The following is a 21,961-nucleotide window of genomic DNA, read 5'->3' on the forward strand; positions in this document are numbered from 1 at the left end:
TTTGTTTGTTGGATTAATTATTATGACATGCTATATAAGCAAAACTATTATAAACAACATTTTGGGAGTCTAGAGGGAATATTTGTACTGCATTAAATATAGTTAATATTGGACTGGCTGAACAACGTTCCCACAAACAGCACTGATTTCCATGAATGCAAGCACTATAGCGTTAAATAACGTTTTTAAACGATTATTTATATATGAAAGAAAATAACATTTCATGTTACCAAGATATTGACTTTGTCTGTTGTTGTTGTTGTTGTTTTTTCTTAGCTAGAGAAGCCGCGTTTTAGAAGTCACCAGCGTAATGCCGTTACTATGGCAACCCCAAACGCGCATAGTTACGCTTTGTTGTTGTTGTTCGCCTTCGCCAAAAGCGATTCAAAATGAACTGTATAAATAATAACTAAAGCAGACTAATCAATGTTTAAATCGATAAATACACTGTAAAATATTAGACGTGTTTCCGCCATTATTTGCTATTTTCCTCACCATTGTCATCTGATCCGTGTGTGATCAGGGCCGCTATGAGGAAACATTCAAACATACAGCAGCAGCAAAAACACAGATAAGTTAACGTTACCTGTCGCCTATGTTCACGTTTAAAATAAACGAAACGCACTTGATTGTGTCCTCCACGGCGGCAGATGGCGCTAAAGCAACATGCTTCCATCTCAAACACTTCTGAACAAGAGCGGGGAAGTGAAAGTACTTTAAAAGACAGCTTTTACACTGCCATTTAATGTCGCTGAACGCCACATACATTTCCCGTGTAAAGTGAAGACATATTCAATGTTTTGGAAATGTCCGTGGTTCATTTCCATGATTTTAGTGGCTTTTAAAATCCGGAAGGAGGGTAACAAGCAGAACTCTTACGTATTTTCTCGTACAGCAACAACATGGCTGGAAGATAGATAGAATACCGTTATTGTCAATAACAGGACAAATATAACGAAGAGTTTTAGATAATCACTGGAAGCCTTGTGAGTCGTAACAAGTTGTCTCACGTCTGTTTTTCGTTTTTAATGTTGAATTTTGAGTTTGGTAGGCTAGCAGTGCTCGGGACAGGACGGCGGTGTGTCGCACTGAGGGCGTTCAGCGGAGCGCTCAGAGGAGTCGCGTCCTCCGAGAGCAATGAGGAGTCCAGCACCTCTGAAAACCAGCTCTTTGACGTTATAATATCCGGAGGGGGAATGGTGGGCACCGCTATGGCATGCTCGTTGGGTGAGTGAGTGTCCCTGACATGCACCCAGCCTGCTTTCGCCCCTCATCTCCACTCTCCCACGCTGCATAAGTACACTTCCCAGTTGTAATAAAGTCCTTCCCGTGACTTTTCTTTACCCTTGTTTCTCAGGGAAAAAGAGAGGTTGCTGTTTTGCTTGATGAAAGTGTTTTAGCTGGAGGTGAAGGGTGCAATTGCGGTTGTACAACAATGTGACGTTTTCATGCCGTAGGATGCTAAAATAAGCGGTGTGCAATCAACGCACAGATTCTATGCAAACTTTAGTAAGCTCTCGTTTAGATGTATTGGTAAAATATGCTAAATATGAGATAAGAAACAACATCGCGGTGATTAGGAGAAGATATTGGAAAGAAAATAAAACATCCTGCATTTAATCTGTGTACTTCATTCAGGTCTAGATCCAAATTTGGCAGGGAAGAAGATTCTTCTGCTTGAAGCTGGTCACAAAAAAGAGATGGACAGGGTCCCAGAGACCTACAGTACACGGGTCAGCTCCATCAGCCCAGGCTCAGCAACACTTCTAAGTGGTACGGACTTGTGTAGCTTTTGTAATGTTCTTTCTGTGTGGTTCATTTTATCTTCCTTGGGTAGTTTATCCAAAAATAATTGTAATTATTAACTCATTCATCCATTTCTTACAAAAATGGACAAAGAGCACCATTAAATACATCATAGAATTAGTCCAATAAATGGTGTTCTGTTTTCAGAGTCTATTTAAACCATATAGCTTTGTATTGTAGTTGTTAACAAAACTGAAAGCTTTTGAAATAAAGCTGAAATAAAATAAATTAGGTATCTATATTTAAGGCTTTAACTAACGTTAACTTGCGATACATTTGTTACAGTATTAATTCATCCTTGTTAATGTTAGTTAATAAAAATATACAACTGTTCATTGTTAGATTCAGTCCGTTAACATTCATAGATACAACCTTTAATTTTAATAATGTATTAGTAAATGTTACCATAACATATAAATAAAATAAATGTTTAAGATAAAGTATTAAAATAACTAAAACTTAAATAAAATAAGGCTAAACAGAAATTAAAACAAAAAATAAAAAAAAGTTCTTAAAGTAAAAACTGAATAAAAATAAAATCCAATTAAAAATATTAATCATTACTATAATAATAAATAATAGTTTGTAATAATTCACTGGGTAACAGAAATATTGTGTTTTTATCGAAATTGTTCACTTTTGTCCTTAATGACTTTCATTTTTCATACACTATAAAACATTGGCTGAAAAAACACAAATTGTCACAAATTCCGAAATGAAGATGTACAGAAAAGGGTTTGACCAAAAAAAACAAACAAACAAACAAAACAATCAATTTTAGCTGGACAGTAGTAGATGTGATGCCACAGACAGTGAGCTGCCCTGTGTTGCCAGGCTACACTGTTATGTTGAATGAAACATATGCTTTTGATTGTGTCCACAGAATGCATGTTTGCATTATGGGCAATGTTGCGCATCATTTAGAACCAGTGCTTTGGGTAATGTGGAGGCACAATCCAATCACAAGGTCTGTGGTGAGGATAAGTACATCTGTTCCATTCAAAGCTCTGAAACTGCACTCCTGTCATTAAAACTATTTACAGTATAATGTTTGTATATGAAAGATTCACCAGGAAGTAGGTCAGTAGGTAGCTTTCTGTCTTGCGCTGTGTACTTTTTCCGTTACTATATTTAGTTTGCTTTTTGTTCTGGTTGGATATCATAAAGGATCAACTTTTTAATTGTGTCTTGTTGTGTTACAGGTCTTGGTGCTTGGGACCATATTGCAAATATGCGATGCAAGCCGTATAATAAAATGCAGGTCAGTAAAACCAGTATGCTGTAATACAATGAGTACTTGGGCGGTGTGATGCGGTGCCGTTATGTAATGAAATAATCATATTTACGCACCACAGTATTACCGGTGCTTCACAGAATGTCCATCAAAACATTGTAGTAGTACCATGGCACTTTTTTACAAGTGAAAATGTAAATGAAGTAATCAAATATCACACCAAAAGAAACTCGCGTCATTTAAAAGCAAGTAACCACTAAAGCAAAACACATTATGTGCAACCAACACAGTTATTTACTATGACCTTACCTGCTTATTTTTTCTTCCTGCTTATTTGTTTGCATCATCACACTGTAAGCAGCCACCCATAAATTAATGCAACAGAATCACAGCCTCCGAATACAAAACATACATTAGAGATGCAGAACCTCATGGTTAAGCTTGGTTTTGCTTACGGCCACAGTTTATCTATTAGAGTCTTTTTTAGCAGGATGACATAAATCCAACTGTGTCTACTAATTACGAAGATTCATGTGAGATGCAGGGAAAGGAGTTTAAAGCTGTGGAGAGTGTGGAGATCACAAGATAAAGGGCCCTTCGTTTACTATGCTGTGGTGGGGTTTCTCCTGTAATATGTGTTTTTTGCACTGCCAGAATGAAATCCTGTGGTTTCTGGGAAAACTAAGGGGTGTCATCAGTGTGCACTTTATATAGTGATATACCTCACCCATTATACATTTCCTTTTTGTTTGTGAGTGCATTTATGTCCAAACAAGGATGAAACTGCAAAGGAACTGAGCTAGGTTCCCTCTTGCCCTCCAATTAAATTCAAGTGGTTGGAGGAAAGCAACTAAAGTGGGCTTGGGAAGTGCCATGAACCAGAAAAAAAGTGTGGAGGTTCCCTAAAGTGTTATCAGCTAGATTTTTTCCTCCATAATGGTCTGAACCTTTTCTCATGCCAAAAGGGTAATTTTGGCAAGGGACGTTTTAATTTGGCAGTGACTGGAAGTACATAGCACTTCCAAAACTTATCAACGGCTGTGTTTTTCCTATGTGTAAAATCCTTATAATTGCAGGTTGGTCACGTTTTAAATCTTTCACGTAACCATGTATCAAAAATTGCAAAACCACTACTATTAGTGGTTTTAGCATGGCTGTATAACAAGAAGGATAGAACAATCCTTCTGAATCCATGTTACTCATGGATTTAATTGTTTGAAGGTCACCTTAGTTACAAGTCATTTTAGGTTTTTAAAATATAGCTGCATCAATCACCAAGAGCTTTTTGCATTTAAAACCATCTGCATGTTTTATTAACGAAGTTGCCTTGCAACTTTGATGAAACAAACTTAGCTTGACAGTAATGTTCGCATATTTGTTATTTATTATTAGCTTAACTATAAATACAAGCATAAATCGGCACTAAGAATGGCATTTTACATTTCTGCCTCACCCCAGTGCATTTACAAAGTCAACCGTGCAACCTCAAAGGCTGTTGGTGGCTGATGTTTGGTTAGAGTATCTGGCAGAACTCTTCACTCAGTCCAACGGCTTTGATGTGTTCAAGTTCAATGAAGCACGTGCTCTTTTGGAAATCCATAAATAGCACCCGAGTGGTCACATAAGGATAGTGTTGTAAGCCACAGCAATAATTCGGTTCTTCGCTTTAGGTTTGGGATGCTTGTTCAGATGCCCTGATTACATTTGATAAGGAGAATCTGCAGGACGAGATGGCGTACATCGTTGAGAACGACGTCATTGTGGCTGCCCTCACCAAAACAGCTACAGACTCTTTCTGGTAACAGATACATTTTGATGTTGATTTATGGATCGATTTGTGTGTTTGTTTTTGTAATCATTGCTTCGCACACTGAACTTTGATCATTACATGATGATATATCCTTAATCGTTGCTTTCGCTGTGATTTTTTTCATGTTGTCAAATGTGTTCCCCAGCATGGTCCTGCAGTCTCGAGCACTGAGTGGGCTTCCTGTTAATTAGTTTTAGGGATGGCTTGGCAAATGATGTCACCACAAGCCGTTCCTTCCCGTCTTGGCAAAATGTTTATTTGTACTCGTACTCCTTTTGAACAACTTTCTTCTTCTGTTTTTTTCCCCCCAAAAGATTCCACTTTGGATGCATCCGTGTTTTTCCTGCTATTTCGATCGTCCAGCACATTACTTTTGGTGGGAGTCAAAAGCCCCACGAGAATTGCCACCCTGTTCGGACACGTGCAGTGGTCTATTGACCCATTTAAAAAAACACTTTCCTTTCCAGCCATAGCATCTCGCTCTCTTGGGGTGCCTGAGCACGGACAGAATTTTACTGTAACATTTTGTTGTTGTAATTAACTAAACTCTTCCAAGGCTCTGCATTTGGCTTTTCCATGCCATGCTCTGTAAAACAGCATATTTTTAAAAACAGGCCTTTTTTAAAATGCATCTTGCATTTAACAGATGTGCGGTAGCACGTGCGTGTTCACGTGTTTGTGTCGAGTTGGTGCTTTTTAACAGTCTGCTATTTCTAGCACAAAGTACTAGACAAAAAGTATATGCATCTGCCAATATTTCTCATCCGTGCGCAAGAACTAGTGTTCAGTTTTGTGGACAGAATGGTTCGAAGAGTAGGCGTAATTCCGGATCTTTTTATGTGCCTAGACCACCAGTGATTCTTAGAAAAGTGGATTTTCTGCTTCCTTTACTTATGTTCTGTGTTGTGTCCAGGATATTGGCAGCTGGTCTTATGTATTGCATGGTTTGCTTGTAAATAAACACCATTAAAAAAAGTCAGCCATGGGTGACTTGCCAACACCGTTAAGACAATTGTTAATGCTAGCGGGCCTCAACCAGAGAAAGGAAAACAACTTTGTATTTTATGAGGTGGTTTGATGATCCTTAATTTTTGACTTTGTCACAGCCAAACCCTGTTTGTTTGGATTTTTTCCCGTTTCTCAATTGGAACTGAACAAGATTTGGACTAATGCTCTTTTTGTTGCATTTTAATGTGTAATGATATTTTGGCGTGATTATCATTCATTCATTCATGTCTAAACCAGATCATGTTAAAGTGCAGTACCGAACAAAAGTGGTGAAGTACACTTGGCCCCGTCCTTACCATGTCTCTGAGTCCATCCCTTGGGTTCAGGTGACTCTAGCTAATGGAAAGACTCTCCACACCAAGCTGTTGGTATGTAGAATGTATCCAGTGTTTCCTTTGGGTACTACAAACAGAAGAGTACACAGCTACATAAACAAAACCTCCATTTCTTAAGGTAGGTGTGTTTGGCTCTTTCAGATTGGTGCTGATGGACCGAACTCAATGGTGCGGAGAGAGGCTGGCATCCCCACAGTCAAATGGAATTACGATCAGTCAGCGGTCGTCGCTGTTCTGCATTTGTCTGAGGTATGATGATCCTCCAGTTTCAAGTTCAAATCATATTGCTTCTTGTGTGTTTTTCACAACTTATTGAATTCTGTAAGTTGCTCACATACGTTTCATTATAGAGAAAATATGGTTGCACTGAATGTATTAACCTTGCAATATTGTTTCTCAGCCCACAGAAAATAACGTAGCCTGGCAGAGGTTCCTACCAACCGGACCCATTGCAATGCTTCCTGTGAGCTGACCTTAAGAGATTATTTTACTTGTAAATGATCTCAGTTGTACTTGATTTGTTTCATTGGCTTTTTGTGATATCACTTAGTGGTCAAATGGAAAATACATGTGTTTGTAATGGTACTCAAGCCAAGACGTGGTGTATGTGTCTGCTGTGCAGTTGTCAGACACGGAGAGCTCGCTGGTCTGGTCCACCAGTCATCAGCATGCTGAAGAACTTCTACAGCTGGATGAAGAGAGCTTTGTGGATGCCATTAACTCTGCATTTGTGAGTAAACACTGACACCGTTGCCACACTTATGGTCCACCTCCCTAAACTGAACACTGTGCTATTACGATATTTTTTGCCATATTTTGGTATGTACTGTAGAATAACATAATAAAGAAGTTGTTTTTGATTGAAATGTCATATCTGTGCTCTGTATTCTCTTCGTTTTGGCTGAATGCCCTCATACTGACCCTCACACCCTTTTTTCTTCTTGTTTGTTTTTCCGTCAAAGAAACTCCCTTTTTCCCAAGCTGGCTATTTTTACTGGCCTTACTGGTCATAGGCCTTTGCATCTGAGTCATGCTTGCCATCAAAACTGGTTTGCTAATTAAGGTTTGCCAGTGTTGGTCATTACTCCACGGAATGTTTTTTCTACAGACCAAACACAAATTTGTGGCCTGCTCAGCATTTTACTTTAATTAGGCATGCTTTTTGCATCTCTGCTGAAATACCTGTCTTTTAAGACTTTAGTGTTTTGAGTGCACAAAAGGAAGAAGGTATAGCTTACCTCTAGATCTCAAGATAAAGAAAGCTTTAATAAAAATCATGTTATTATTTACTTGCTTTTATATCGTTCTAAACCCATATGACTTTTATTTATTCAAAATTGTGGTGTTCCACTGAAGGATGTTTATGCAGTTTTTTCCCATGCAATAAAAAGCAGCAGTGACCAGGGACTGTCATGATCCAAAAAGGAACAAAAAAGCACTATAAAATTGTCATTTGAATGAGTCCATGCCGTGCTCTATTCCAAGTCCTCTAAAGCAGTGGTTCTCAGCCTTTTTGACTACACAATTTTCAAAGACCCCCAGTATAAGATATTACCTCTGGTATTTTTGTTTTTGTGGTTGTTTTCCAACATTTATATTAATAGAAACTACTAGTGTTGATATTAATCAACTTCAATTAATTTGTGATTCCAGAAAATTCAAGAACCTGAATGCTATTGCAGGAGAAAAAATAGAATATAGATCTAAATTTGTATGTTTTATTTTATTTTTATTTTTTTATCAATTCGGTCAAGTTAAAAACACACTGCTTTGAAGTCATATGATAGGTTTATCGGAACAGACTGTTCTATAAGAATTTTAGTTAATCATGTGGAAAGCTTCCCCTCTGCACTGCATTTTGGTTCCAGATTGATTTCTGGTTCCATTAAAGATTTTGTATCATTTTTAAGCCAGAAAGTGAACAGTAGAAAACACCTTTTTTCTGCCTTTTACTGCAGCCTGTCAAATGATGAGAGAACTTGAGATTTCAGTTGGACAGAAAATAATAAAAATCAAAAAATGAACTGAGAATCATTCATTTCATTCTTTTACTTATTACATAAAAGAAAGAAAATCGAGTGGATTTGGAATGACATTAGCAGTAGTCAGTGATTGTTTTTTATCTGGCTCTTCACTTCTCTCCACTCATCTTCCATCAAGTTTAAGCTTAACTCTAAAAAGAAATAAAGATGCTTGCACACCTCATTCTTCTGGTGCTTTTTCCACTGTTGTTCACTTCTCTGTTTCACTCTCTTCAGTGGAGTAATGAGAACCATTCTGAGTTGGTGGAGACTGCCGGCTCTCTGTTCCGGACGGCTCTTTCTGTCCTAATGCCTGACAGCGGCTCTGCACGTCAGCTTCCACCTAGTGTTGCAGGTATTGGCCCAAAGAGCCGGGTCATGTTCCCACTAGGTATGGGCCATGCCACAGAATACATCCGCCACAGAGTGGCCATCATTGGGTATGTTTGCAAAGTTAATGCATGAAATGATTTTTGGTGTTGAGTATTAGTTGTTAAGAATTTAAGAGTGTTTTCCACAAGACTAGAATCACATGTATATACAAAGGAGAAATATCTCAATATTAGGTTTGACCGGTCAAGCTAAATATGGCTCCTGACTCAAGGTTTCCTCTCTATATTTTCTGATCTTTCTAATTTCAGAGATGCTGCACACAGAGTCCATCCTTTAGCAGGCCAAGGTGCCAATCTAGGCTTTGGCGATGTGGCCTATCTCACAAAAGTTCTCAGCCAAGCAGCATTTAATGGAAAAGACCTTGGTAAGTGTTTCAGCATCAGCAGCAGTAAAGCCGAATGTACTGTATGTGTTCACTGGATTTGTACTTGTAGGGCAGTTTTCAAATATATACATCAAATATTTCATTTAATAAGCATTACATGAAGTCATGTAATGAGCTTATCTAATAAGAAACTCAGACACTTTAAGCTATATTGTGAAGAACTGCCTCTCGTTGAAGAAACATGACAAGAAATGTTTGGATTGGAAATTTCTGCTGTATATTCACATCATAGAGTAATTCATACCTGAAGTAGCATACTTTTGGTTCAGAAGAGCCCAGTGGAGCTATCTGTGGTTTTTTATAAGCTCTTTCCATTTCCTTATATTGAGGGTGATCTTTAGTGGAAAAGAACTGGTTGTCCTGGACCAGTATACAGTGTTTTTACTTCTCACTCCTGCCAAGAACTGCTCATAATTTTTTTTTTGCAGCCACAAATGGAAATCATGTTATTGGAATTGTTGACATCAGTTTCTTAGAAATTCATATATGTGACCCTGAATCACAAAAACTAGCCATATGGGTACATTTTTATTTTTTTTTTTTAAATTGGGATTTACACATCATCTGAAAGCTGAATAAATAAGCTTTCTATTGATTTCCTTTGTATGGATAGTTAGGATAGGACAATATTTGGCTGAAAATCTGGAATCTGAGTAAGCAAAAAAAAAAATTAAATAAATAAATAAATACTGAGAAAATCGCCTTTAAAGTTGTCCAGAGGAAGTTCTTAGCAAAGCATATTGCTAATTCCAAATTAAGTTTTGATATATTTACGGTAGGAAATTTACAAAATATCTTAATGGAACATGAACTTTACTTAATATCCTAATGATTTTTGGCATAAAAGAAAAATCAATAATTTTGACCCATACAATGTTTTTTTGGCTATTGCTAAAAATATACCCCAGCGAATTAAGACTGGTTTTGTGGTCCAGGGTCACATATGTATAATTAAAAGCAGTAACGGATATTTTCCATATTCATCCAGATTGCAGATATTTGATTTTAAACAGCTGATTTAGGAGGAGAGTCACCTGAATTTTATGCTGTGGAGATTTCTGCAGGTGTAAATTATGAGCAGACAACAAGCACCAAATGGACAACTTTTGAAGAAGAAGAAGAAAAAAAAAAGAGTACTTCACATGCTTTACTGTTTAACTGTTGAGCCTTTGAACTCTAGGAGCCATGCAGCACTTGTTGGAGTTTGAGACTGAACGTCAGCGACACAATCTTCCTATGATGGCAGCCGTTGACCTCATGAAGAGATTGTATTCCACTAACGCCGCACCTGTGGTTTTACTGAGGACCTTCGGCCTGCAGGCTACCAACGCACTGCCTCCACTTAAAGTATGCTCACATCTCTTACTCTTCCCACAATTCCTTCAAAATGTCAGTTTTATTTTTATTTTCATTTTCTGCTCTGAAATTATTGAACAATCTTTCATTCCTCCATCGTATTCCATTAATTTGGTTCTTGTTCTTTTCTTCAGCTCTGTGGCAATCCGCTCGTGTACTCATTCATTTCTTTCATATGTGCCTCTTTTCGCCTTCCAGCTTCAGTCTTCTTTCACCTCTCCAACTTTTGCTGCCCCTTTCACTCTTCCTCTGACTTCTTCCCCTCTCTAACCCCATCCCCCCATCTTGTCCTCTGATTACATGCCTTTCTACTCTTATCCATGCCTGTAATTTACATGGTCAGAAACTACTACTATGGTTATGTTTAGCCCTAAATTTACTGTTACCGAAAGTGTGTGGGTGGAGTTGCAGGGCTGTGCATGGTGGTGTTGGCTTGTGTTTTCACACTCCTTTTATTACAGGCCATTCTTATGAAATGGCTTCATTCCTTTACTAAGCGATTCCAACCAAAGGGCCCATAACTTGTTTTAAGCCTTGAGGGATATCTCCCACATTTGGTGTTTCTATTATAGATGTTACAGCCTGTGTATGTACCTCAAATGTAATGTAAGGAGGACTTGTGTCACCCTTTATGATCAAAAGTGGGAAGATGTGCATTTCTCAAAATAAAACCCTTGCTTACCTGAAGTTATATTTTGTTTTCTTGTACCCACAGGAGCAGATCATGGCCTATGCAAGCAAGTAAAACACTAGCTGCAAACTGGATGTTTGCTGGATCTCTAATGTTAGAAGATTTTGTTCATGGAATGTATGTGTAAATGAATAAATTATATTTTATTCCTCTGTCTGTGTGGGTAAACATTTTTATGCCATCTTTTCCAATCCCCCATATGAAAATGTTATATAAAATAAATTATTCAGTTTTGTATAGGGACGGACTGGTTGTAGAAATTTTCTTGAAAGTTGTGGAGCAGATGTCAAAACTAAATGATGCTTGATGCACAGCTTTAAGCACATACAGGTGCTGGTCATATAATTAGAATATCATCAAAAAGTTGATTTATTTCACTAATTCCATTCAAAAAAGTGAAACTTGTATATTATATTCATTCATTACACACAGACTGATATATTTAAATGTTTATTTCTTTTAATTTTGATGATAATAACTGTCAACTAAGAAAAACCCAAATCTCAGAAAATTTGAATATTACTTAAGACTAATACAAAGAAAGGATTTTTAGAAATCTTGGCCAACTGAAAAGTATGAGCATGTACAGCACTCAATGCTTAGTTGGGGCTCCTTTTGCCTGGAGTCGATCAGTCTGTGGCACTGATCAGGTGTTATGAGAGCCCAGGTTGCTCTGATAGTGGCCTTCAGCTCTTCTGCATTGTTGGGTCTGGCATATCGCATCTTCCTCTTCACAATACCCCATAGAAAATCTATGGGGTTAAGGTCAGGCGAGTTTGCTGGCCAATTAATAACAGGGATAACATGGTCCTTAAACCAGGTACTGGTAGCTTTGGCACTGTGTGCAGGTGCCAAGTCCTGTTGGAAAATGAAATCTGCATCTCCATAAAGTTGGTCAGCAGCAGGAAGCGTGCTCTAAAACTTCCTGATATACGGCTGTGTTGACCTTGGACCTCAGAAAACACAGTGGACAAACACCAGCAGATGACATGGCACCCAAAAACAATCACTGACTGTGGAAACTTTACACTGGACCTCAAGAAATGTGGACTGTGTGCCTCTCCTCTCTTCCTCCAGACTCTGGGACCCTGATTTCCAAAGGAAATTCAAAATTTACTTCTCCTCCAGACTCTGACTTTGGACCACTCAGCAACAGTCCACTCCTTTTTGAAGCGAGACACTTCTGACGCTGTCTGTTGTTCAAGAGTGGCTTGACACAAGGAATACGACAGCTGAAACCCATGTCTTGAATACGTCTGTGGGTAGTGGTTCTTGACTCCAGCTGCAGTCTACTCTTTGTGAATTTCCCCCACATTTTTGAATGGGTTTTGTTTCACAATCCTCTCCAGGGTGTGGTTATCCCTATTGCTTGTAGACTTTTTTCTATCACATTTTTTCCTTCTCTTCGCCTCTCTATTAATGTGCTTGGACACAGAGCTCTGTGAACAGCCAGCCTCTTTTGCAATGACCTTTTGTGTCTTACCCTCCTTGTCCAAGGTGTTAATGGTCGTCTTTTGGACAACTGTCAAGTCAGCAGTCTTCCCCATGATTGTGTGTAGCCTACAGAACTATACGGAGCGACCATTTAAAGTTATTTGCAGGCGTTTTGAGTTAATTAGCTGATTAGAGTGTGGCACCAGGTGTCTTCAATATTGAACCTTTTCACAATATTCAAATTTTTTGAGATACTGAATTTGGGATTTTCCTTAGTTGTCAGTTATAATCATCAAAATTAAAAGAAATAAACATTTGAAATATATCAGTCTGTGTGTAATGAATGAATATAATATACAAGTTTCACTTTTTGAATGGAATTGGTGAAATAAATCAACTTTTTGATGATATTCTAATTATATGACCAGCACCTGTAATTATGCTGGAATTGTATTATCTGATGGTATGCTTTTTTTCCCTCCCAAGTTTTAAAAGCAAAAATGTCTCCTAAAGTTTGCTTTCACCGAGCTACTGCCAGTATAAGGCAAAGGTGTACAATTGAACTGCATTGGGCATAAAGTATTTGTAAGTGTTGCAAAATGTATCTCGTATGAATTTACCTTTTGAATAGAATTCCAATGACCTAAGTCATAATCTTCTAATAAAGACGAATAAAGTCCACGTTTCAGTTCGCCGTTTAACCAAATTATCTTACCTTTTATCTCGCGAGAATTCAAACCCGCGATTATTGGCATGCAGTTATTTTCATATTTGGCGCGAATTTAAAAAGCCCAGTGTAGATCATGGATGGGACTTGACAGTAGAACAGCGATTCATTTCATTCTGAGGTAAGCAACCATTAATTGTCTTATGTTTATGTATTTCGTGTCAGGCCTAGTTTCTGAAACACACGAACATCAAGTTTTAGTTATTCTACTATTATTGCAAATATGTCAACATTATTCTAACACTCTTTCAGAGCAAAATAAATATCTAACTTTCAAGAATACCTCAAGTTAGGTTTATCTGCTTGATGGATCAAGAGAAGTTTGTAGGCTAAATGTATTTTATCTTTAAAATCCCATTAGTTAAGCAATTCAACAGATTTTTATTATATTTTCTTTCATGTACAATATCACGTCATACACAACATTGAATTAGAAAGCATATTTATAGCATTTGCTGTCAAGAATAACTGATAATTTCATGCCATTGAATTATGACAACTGGTAAACAAGTACATTACTGATGTGTATATACAAACATAGTAATACATAAAAAGCTATAGCCTACTGTAGCGGCTTTAAAGAAGCAGATGGATTAAGAGGTGCAACAATGGCACACTGCATATTTAGCAAGTATTCATGTAATAAATATTTGTACAATAATTCACAAAACGCACTTAACATGATACTGCCAAGTCGGTCAGCAGTATGCACCTGTCACAAAATCTAACAAAGTTGTGCCCAATTACACCTGAGCATCTCTGCATACATAAAGCAGTAACGTTTCAACACTGTTGTACACAATGACCCCCTAAAATGACTTACAGCCATCCACAATAACCAACCCAAGTTTAAAGATATAAGTGAGGTCCAGAGTACTCTAAACTCTGTTTGTTGGTATAAAAATAACTCCATTTGAATAGAATACAGTAACACATAATGTCTACTTTAATAACTTCTGACCACTAGTCATTTGAGTTATATTTTATCAAAGTATATAGGATTTAGCCATGTAAGCATTTATATACTTTTTATAATTTGATAATGGCTGCAGTGCAAGTGTATTTAACTGCATGCCATTCAGTGTTAAAAGCCATGGCTGGTTAGACCTTGGCTAAAAAAAAAAAAAAATGCTATAGAATTTCACCAAATGTGATATGCTTCTGAAAATTTTCCAACTCAGCTCTCCAACTCTGCTATGCTAACTTTCTTAATATACAAACAGATAAGCATAAATACTTGAATTATTCATTAATATGTATAACAGCACTCATGTACCCAAAGTAAAGTGACTGTACATGTATGATTTGTCCTTATCCCTACCTGCCCAATCAACCTCAGGTTAAGCTGCTGATCCCAAACAACTTTCCAAAACAGATGGCTGTACCTGAACCAGCTACGTTAAAGTGTTAAGTGCTAGATAGGGACACTAAATGGAAACTTAATTATAATTTGCCTATAACAGCACTACACTACTGTGCAAGCACTACCACTAACAGATTACTGCAGAAAAGGCTACAGAAGCTTCAATAATAAACACAATGTTTTTACATGTGTCCCACTGCACAATATCCTGCACAACAACAAGAATCAAGAGCTTTAAATGGGTGAGTTAAACACTGAAACTTTGAAAACTGCCAAGTTAGACAGACAGACAGACAGACAGACAGACAGTGTCTCAGGTGAGACGACAACTGAAAAAATTTAAACATACAGTAGAAATTGCAGGCTGGCCTGGCCATCTTTACAAAAATATAGTGATTTCTTTGTGAACAGTTCTGTAAGTGTTAAGCTGGTGAGGGGGAAAGGCGTTGTGATACAGGGCTGCAGTGCAGGGCCGGTCTTAACTCACTTAAGAGTTATGGAGGAGGACGAGGGGCTACTTGATCAGGTGAGTTTTGCCCCTGCTTGACTCCTGTGCTCCCCCTCATGCTGGTGTCCATTGCAAGACTGCTGGCTTTAATGAATGTTGAGATTGTGGAAATGATCGAAGATAGCGCCGAGTGCCCAGCTTGTCTCCACATTATTCACCTTTTTAGTAAGCTGTTAAAAGAAGAAGATCATTGATCCATTATGCTGCTTAATTTGTGTTACTTCGTCTGCCAAGGAACGTTACCATAGGCTTTTGGCAATTTAATTCATTATGCTCAAATATGTACAAACACTGAGCTAGTAGACAGTTTTGAGACCAATTTTAGATCATCCAAATAGTGTCTTTCCTATAAATTTTCAGTTTCACATTTTTAAATTATGATATTTTAATATTTTCTCACTCACCTTCAGAACAGTGCTGTCCTTGAACCCGAATCCCTCTTTCAACAGGCATGTGATATAGGTCATGTCCATGCACAAAAAGGGGCTGATTGGACGGTATTTAGTCATCTTGTTGCACACTTGTTTAAGAAAAAGAAAAGAACAATAATTAGGTGTGCTTGCAAAGGGAAGTTGTTACTATTGCTCATACTTAAAGTGATTTGAACAAACCCTTTAGCCTTAGTATTAAACCTTGACGCATTTCTGATCCCACATAGTCTGTGCTACAGACATGAGTTATACCTCAAACTAGGTTGCTTGTTGAGGAAAGTGGTGGAAACTACCTAGAGTAGCAACCACCCAGAACACCCTAGCACTAAGAACTACTTTGTAAAGTTTTGCAATGCTCATGGCGATGAGTTTTGCATGGGCAAGCACCAGTCACTGTTTCTTCAGAAAATGTAAATATTTTGTAACTCTTGCGTACAGAATTGGATAATAAAAAATCCAAGACAAAATTAAAACACTAAAAGATTCCTATGTTGCACAAGAAATGATAAGCCTAGTGTACTGTACAGTGAGTCCCAGACTGTTGATTGTCATGCTGCGGTGTGTCAGAGTCTGGGGAAAATTAGGTAAGACATTGAGGCACCAGTACTGTGTTTGCTACAACTGTCTGGCACGTCTTTGTGAAACAGGTCTTCCCAATGTTTTGTTTTTCCTCCGGCTGACAACGTGATTTGTGAAAGTTTGGGATGAGGAGGAAGGTGGGAATGAATAATTTCGTACACAAGTGCTTACTGTGCTCCAAATCACAAGGGATACCGAGTGTTCCCACAAAGGGTGGGACATTAAGTCCTGCCTGCCTCCAGTTAGATATTGGGCATTAGGTGTTGTCTCATGGTCAGGGAAGAGGGGGGTATCCACAGGGCTGCTGCCACTGGGATAACCAATGTGCCAATTGTGCTTCATCGAGACCATGCGACAGTGTCAGCGTACAAATAATAGTCTTACATAAGATGCCAACTCATTCCCCCTAGCGATAAAACATCTCTGCGGACATTTACTGTTGGACACAATCTACCAAGTGAGCCACATTCCATGAATCAGTTTCAGGCCCTAAACTGACATATGCATCACATTCTGTACAAGAATTCCTAACATAATCCTTTAAGGGCATGGAAAAGCTGAGATAGCGGCTCAGAGAGGTACAAAAAAGGTGAACACACACAAGCAGAAGTATTTGTGTGGGAGACGTGCAACCAATGTTTATGTGGTGGCAGAGCTATCATTTTGTGAAGCCAGTGTGATTGTCGAGAGCCTCAAATGCAATTAAGCATTGAGGGTTAATGTAAGTGCAATGTGTGCAGCAGGACTTTGACCTGAGTGTTCTTTGGAGAATGGGAGAATGTCCAAAGTCTTACCTTCTTTGGCTCTCTTTTTAAAATCCCTGACTTCCACAGTACCACCACGGGATCCATCTAAAAGATTGAGACAATACAGTTTGGTTAGCATAACTTTTAATGATGAATCATTTGTAGACATTCCGTAGCACTGCCCCCCCCTCCCTAATTTAGTCTTACCAATGAGACCAGACTCCACAGCTCTGTCATAGTAATAGGAGAAGGCATAGAAGATGCTGCTTCCCTTGACTTCAAAGGGCTGATGCACAATCCCTTTCACCACCTGCATTATCTCTTGGTAGCACAACTTATACCCTGCAAAACCTGGAAATAAAGGGCCAGATGAAATGTTATATATATCTATTTTAAGTTTTTTTTTTTTTTTTTTCAGTAATTTCATCAGTATAAAGTCTTGTGGTCCACTTTAAAGAAATTCCTGTTTAGACAGAAGCAGTCAGTCTGACAGACATGTGAAGCAACCAAGTTTGTATTTTATGCTCTGCTGGGATATATTTGCTCAGCAGTGTTGGTCCCATATATACCCAGTACCATGTAAACTCAAGTTGGACACCCAGAATCTATGTATAAACAGACATTAAGACTTCTGGGGCGGTCCATGGTTTTGAGGTAGAGAATAATCTAACCTTAACACTTGATATCTGTGGTCTCTTTAATAGAAAGTGTGCATTTCAAGGAGAGTGCCTCCTTACAACATAATTAGGTGAGTTTAAGGGTTTGCCACAAACTCTTCAGGGAGAGGTTTCCTCACTAGGAAGCACCAAATAGGCAGCTTTCATATGACCTGGAGCTAACTGGCTGGTCAGGTCAACCAGTTGTAAACCATATGGACCGCTTAACAAGGCCCATCATAGCTGGTGATTCTGCACCACAACATTGCTGAAGGGAGAAAAGCCTAGGCTAAATGCCAAGCATGTGATTTTTTTTTTTCTTACATGTCTGTGGTTACAGAGTTGTTGAATAATTTGATGAGTGAACTGAGTAAACTGACTTTTTTTTCTCTCTGTTTAAATACAATGTTTATTATGTTAGTATTTCTATGGAGCCAAAAATAGACAGACCCTGAGAAGTTAACTGAAGCAAAATCAAATATTTTTTAGTCAGTTTTATTCTGAATATAAATGGAAGCTTGAAGTCAAGACATTTTTGCATGAAACAGTATATGAAACAAAACAAAAATGTAGTAACTATATTTTATCCATTGAGAATCGACTGAATTGTGAAAAGTAGTCTCTGTTCGATTCTGAGTCTGTGGTCACTCACCATCTGGGATTCCACTGACTTTGTAGGTGAGTCCACCGAAACTCCAGTCTTCTCTGAATTTTTTGGGTAAACAAGAACTTCTGAAAACTTTCCAATCAAGACCTGAAGGTCGAACATTGTGAGAAATTAATAATCATCCATTATAAAATAAAGTTAGAAGATATTAAAACATTTTATTAGTAATTACCATCAGCACCAAGAGCGCCAAGAGTTGCCAGTCGTGCAGCAATTAGTCCATTTCCAAGATAACTGCAAATGGGAAAAGAATAAAAATTATTTTTTTCCACTGATGACATATTGTTGGTCTTTGTCTGGAAAGGAGTTGTATTGTCGATTTATCTGACCTGTGAGTATACAGCTTAAAAGTGCTGTTGAACATATTGATTTTGGCAATATAGTCTGCAGGAGCAGTCAGCACAGTTTTCTGTGAAAGAGAAGAGAACAGTGTCAATGTAAAAAAAAAACTTCAGAAAAATTCTAGCAAGTATATGTCAACTGTGGATTTGTCTAATCATTATACCTTTAACCTAGGAAGGAAAGTAATCTGAGTTGAACCCCCACCCAAATCCAGGATCCCAACAGTTTTTCTTGTTTTAGTATACAGATGACCTGCAGTGCAAAAGTATAATAAACTTGTTTAATATCAGTTATTCAAATCCATGAAAAGCATGTAAAAATATATTAGATGGTCATGGCCTACTCTTAGGTTAAACCAAATACTTTAAAAACTCAAATAATGACTGTACCTGTGAGGAAGTTTACTGTAACCCATGCCAAGACCCCTGTAAGAGAAAGAATCCATGCAGTTGAGATGCAGAATTTGGGTCTCAACTCTAAATAACATGGTAAACACCAATCACTATTGAGACATTATTTGACATCTGAACATTTTAACTCTAACAAGTGGTTTTGCTATATTCAATAGTACTGCATTAAGATGTAGGCCAATGTCTCCATAGAAAGTATACATCTTATAATGGGGCCATCAAGGACCAGCCCAGGTAATTAATCTGTCTGAGATGGGAAATTAGTCACACCTCATAAAACCACAGGACAAGCACATGAATGTCTGAGTTTGCATAAAACCGAATGTCAACTTAAATTAAAAAATGTGGAGGATTATTTTATATTGAGCGTAGGAGGCTTCCAGACAAGGTTTAATCCAGACAGCTATATTAAACACTCAGGTTACTATCACAGGACAGACACAGGAAAGCTGGTGTAAAAAGGATGTTTCAAAGTCTGTGCATTACATTATGAGTTTAATTTACATTTGTGCTTCAGCTTAGATATGTTAAACAGAGAAAGGTTATAGTACCTTCATTGGTGCCATTCATGATGGTGACACTGTTTTCTGGCACAAAGAAAGGAGAGTCATCAAAAATTTCTTTGACCTATGGACAAAAGGAATTACATGTATTAATTCTTGTGTGAAATTTCAGCTCTACAATGTAAAGAAATCTAAGAGTTCATGACTCATGTGTTCCTCTGTAATGTACACTATAAAAAAGAAAGAAACCATTTGGTTGTTACAACATAAAATTTCAAGCCGGCTCTTTTTATCTGGAGTCGACGGGAAGTTCACTGAATCAATCTTGGGCAAATTTGTCTGAAACTGGGCAAGCTAGAAACCACAAGTGTGGCTGGTGTGGTGCCGTTGAATACGATAATTCAAAAGGCATTTGGGTCCCTTCAACTCCAGACAGCCTCAGGACAGCTGCTTTTGCACAGTATTGGTTTCTCTTCTCTCTTACTTTTCCTGTCTTTCTTTCTTTCTTTCTCTCGTACACAACGTGGTTTGTATCCCTTTGGGATGGTTGGTCTCTCTACCAAACTGTCTGTGAAGAAAAGAAAGCCTTACCTCATTTAAAAGGGCTTTGGCTTTTTCTTGAGGCAGCAGGCGCAAGCCGGCAGTGGCTTTCAGAACCACAGGTGTCTGTATCCATTGCTCTTTGGGAATAGTCTTTTTCGCGACCTTCAACAGCTGCCGAATGGTTTCTCCACCCTAGAAAATGAAAAAAAGTACATTTTATTGCAAATATTCCACAATTCCTCAAAGTGAGCTAAATAACATGATCTATAATCAGGTAATTTGACAACTTTTTTGTCTATCAGCATAAAGGTGTTTCAATAGTGAAAATAATTATTCAGTGTTTCAATGTGCTTGGCTTGTGGTTACATAGTTTGGGACAGGAACATAACACACCAGTAGAATACTGCAATAAAGCAAATTGTTTTTACTAGAATATCTGCAAATGTCACAAACTAAAGAATAATTGCATAGTCAATAATTCAAATTCCATACTGCTGAATACAGAATTTCTGGTGTTTTTGATGTTGTCTTCAGTGGAAATGTAAAAAAAAATGCACTGCACAGATGAGACTGGAAAAAGTCAAAGCCGTTAGAACATAATAGAAATAACATGTTCCCTGATGTTGTTAAAAGAAAGTTAGTGGCTTACCACTTCGGGCATATCCGCATACGCTGACAGTCCAGGCTTCACAGCATTGTACATCTCACTGTCAAGCACTGGAAGCTCAACTGTGGGACACAGAGACAGACAGAAATGTCACAGGGGACAATTGAAGACAACTGCTATTAGAAGGTGCACATTAGCAATGGACTGTGGGCAACTCAACTACATCTCCTAAGGTTATTGTGCATGAACAGAAACATTTGGTTATTGTATGTTTACCACAAATGGTGACCACCAAGATTTTTCCAGACAGGCAAATTAAGAGTTTCTCAAGGATCAGAGTTTACCTCATCAGGAGTGATGCCATGTCTCCATTTGATGGGTATTTTGTGGAACCGATTTTTGCATTATCAGCTTAAACCCATAGTCTTTAACATTTTGCTCAGGGTTGCAATTTATTAAATGAAACTGCAGCTGCTTATTACCCAACTTTCTCCATCCCTCTTTCCTCTTCCCATCCCTATGTTTCTGTTTGCCTTCACACCATGACGCGAATGAACCACGGCAAACACAGACACAGTAAGCAGACGTGCTATGACCCACAGGCTCCTGAGAGGGATGCAGTGAAAAAGCAATTTCGAGAGAGAGGGAGAGAGAGAGAGATGGAGAGGGTAGCCGTTCACAGAGTCTGAAAGGCGGGACTCTTCAAGATCATTCTGAGTTCATGGTGTAAGCTACACTGAAGCATGGATGTGAGTCAGGATCATCAGAGCAACACATCTGGAGAGGAAAATATTTAAATTCTAGCTTCAAGAGGAGCAAGTAAGTTATCTGGGGAACTGCAGAGCTAATTTAGTGTGAAAAAAAAAAAGGAATATGGAGAAAGGACATGGAAAGACTTACCTGGGTCTTTTTGAATGAACTTGTAAATATGGATACGGGTGCCAGTGCTGCCAGCATCAAACATGATCCCATAAAAGGTGCGACTGAAGTTGACTGGACGAGGGGCCACTGCTTCCATCAACACAGGTACCTCTGGAGGAAGCTGATTGTCCATGTTGGCATGGTGATTAAATGCACGGTAGCGGTTGTGCATATGTTGGTTGGAATATGTTGCCTCTGCCAGGAAGTACCCGGCAAAAAGCCACATGGACACCACCATCAAGAGCAACATCTGCTGAGACATGGTTTCTTTCTCCCACGCCGATACTGCAAACAGCTGAAGGCTTGACCGGCGGTTTCTTGAAAAAGTGACTCAAGAATTTTTATGGAGGAGAATGTGTTTGCTGTTTTTGCCCGGTCTTGTTGAAAGCCTTGAGGGTGTACAGATGCAGCAAAGGTCTACAGAAAAGATGAAGAAGAAAAGAAAGAGAAGATGGAGAGAGCCAGAAGGAGAGGTTGAACACAGA

General features: G+C 38.3%; 2 protein-coding genes across 2 annotated transcripts; one reads left to right on the forward strand and one right to left on the reverse strand.

Annotated features, from left to right (window-relative positions):
* Window positions 1–667: 667 nt before the first annotated feature.
* On the forward strand, window positions 668–11,191 carry LOC109089247 (ubiquinone biosynthesis monooxygenase COQ6, mitochondrial-like). Its single transcript, XM_042755590.1, is given in 13 exon segments — window positions 668–1,227; window positions 1,639–1,773; window positions 3,009–3,067; window positions 4,711–4,815; window positions 4,817–4,838; window positions 6,096–6,226; window positions 6,335–6,442; window positions 6,594–6,656; window positions 6,816–6,923; window positions 8,452–8,654; window positions 8,856–8,971; window positions 10,173–10,339; window positions 11,064–11,191. Coding segments are annotated over 13 exon segments (1,446 nt in total). The 5' UTR covers window positions 668–1,028; the 3' UTR covers window positions 11,094–11,191.
* Window positions 11,192–13,566: 2,375 nt separating this feature from the next.
* LOC109089248 (ectonucleoside triphosphate diphosphohydrolase 5-like) lies at window positions 13,567–21,961 on the reverse strand. The gene is made up of 13 exons (XM_042755602.1): window positions 21,456–21,961; window positions 20,598–20,677; window positions 19,997–20,140; window positions 19,454–19,529; window positions 18,882–18,917; window positions 18,656–18,744; window positions 18,480–18,559; window positions 18,323–18,384; window positions 18,136–18,237; window positions 17,035–17,178; window positions 16,876–16,932; window positions 15,476–15,591; window positions 13,567–15,241 (listed from the first exon to the last, which is right to left on the reverse strand). Exons 1-13 carry the CDS (start codon window positions 21,736–21,738, stop codon window positions 15,158–15,160), a joined length of 1,353 nt encoding a protein of 450 aa, XP_042611536.1. The 5' UTR covers window positions 21,739–21,961; the 3' UTR covers window positions 13,567–15,157.

This window comes from Cyprinus carpio, unplaced genomic scaffold (genome assembly GCF_018340385.1).
Source record: "Cyprinus carpio isolate SPL01 unplaced genomic scaffold, ASM1834038v1 S000006728, whole genome shotgun sequence".
NCBI lineage: Eukaryota > Metazoa > Chordata > Actinopteri > Cypriniformes > Cyprinidae > Cyprinus > Cyprinus carpio.

Excerpts from the sequence above, each read along its gene's own strand:
- LOC109089248 (XM_042755602.1), bottom strand. The coding sequence starts at position 21,738 with ATGTCTCAGCAGATGTTGCTCTTGATGGTGGTGTCCATGTGGCTTTTT. Across the intron at positions 18,560-18,655 it reads CTTTCCTTCCTAGGTTAAAG|AAAACTGTGCTGACTGCTCC; the intron begins GTATAATGATTA and ends TCTCTTTCACAG. Across the intron at positions 15,242-15,475 it reads AGGACAGCACTGTTCTGAAG|CTTACTAAAAAGGTGAATAA; the intron begins GTGAGTGAGAAA and ends TTCTTTTAACAG.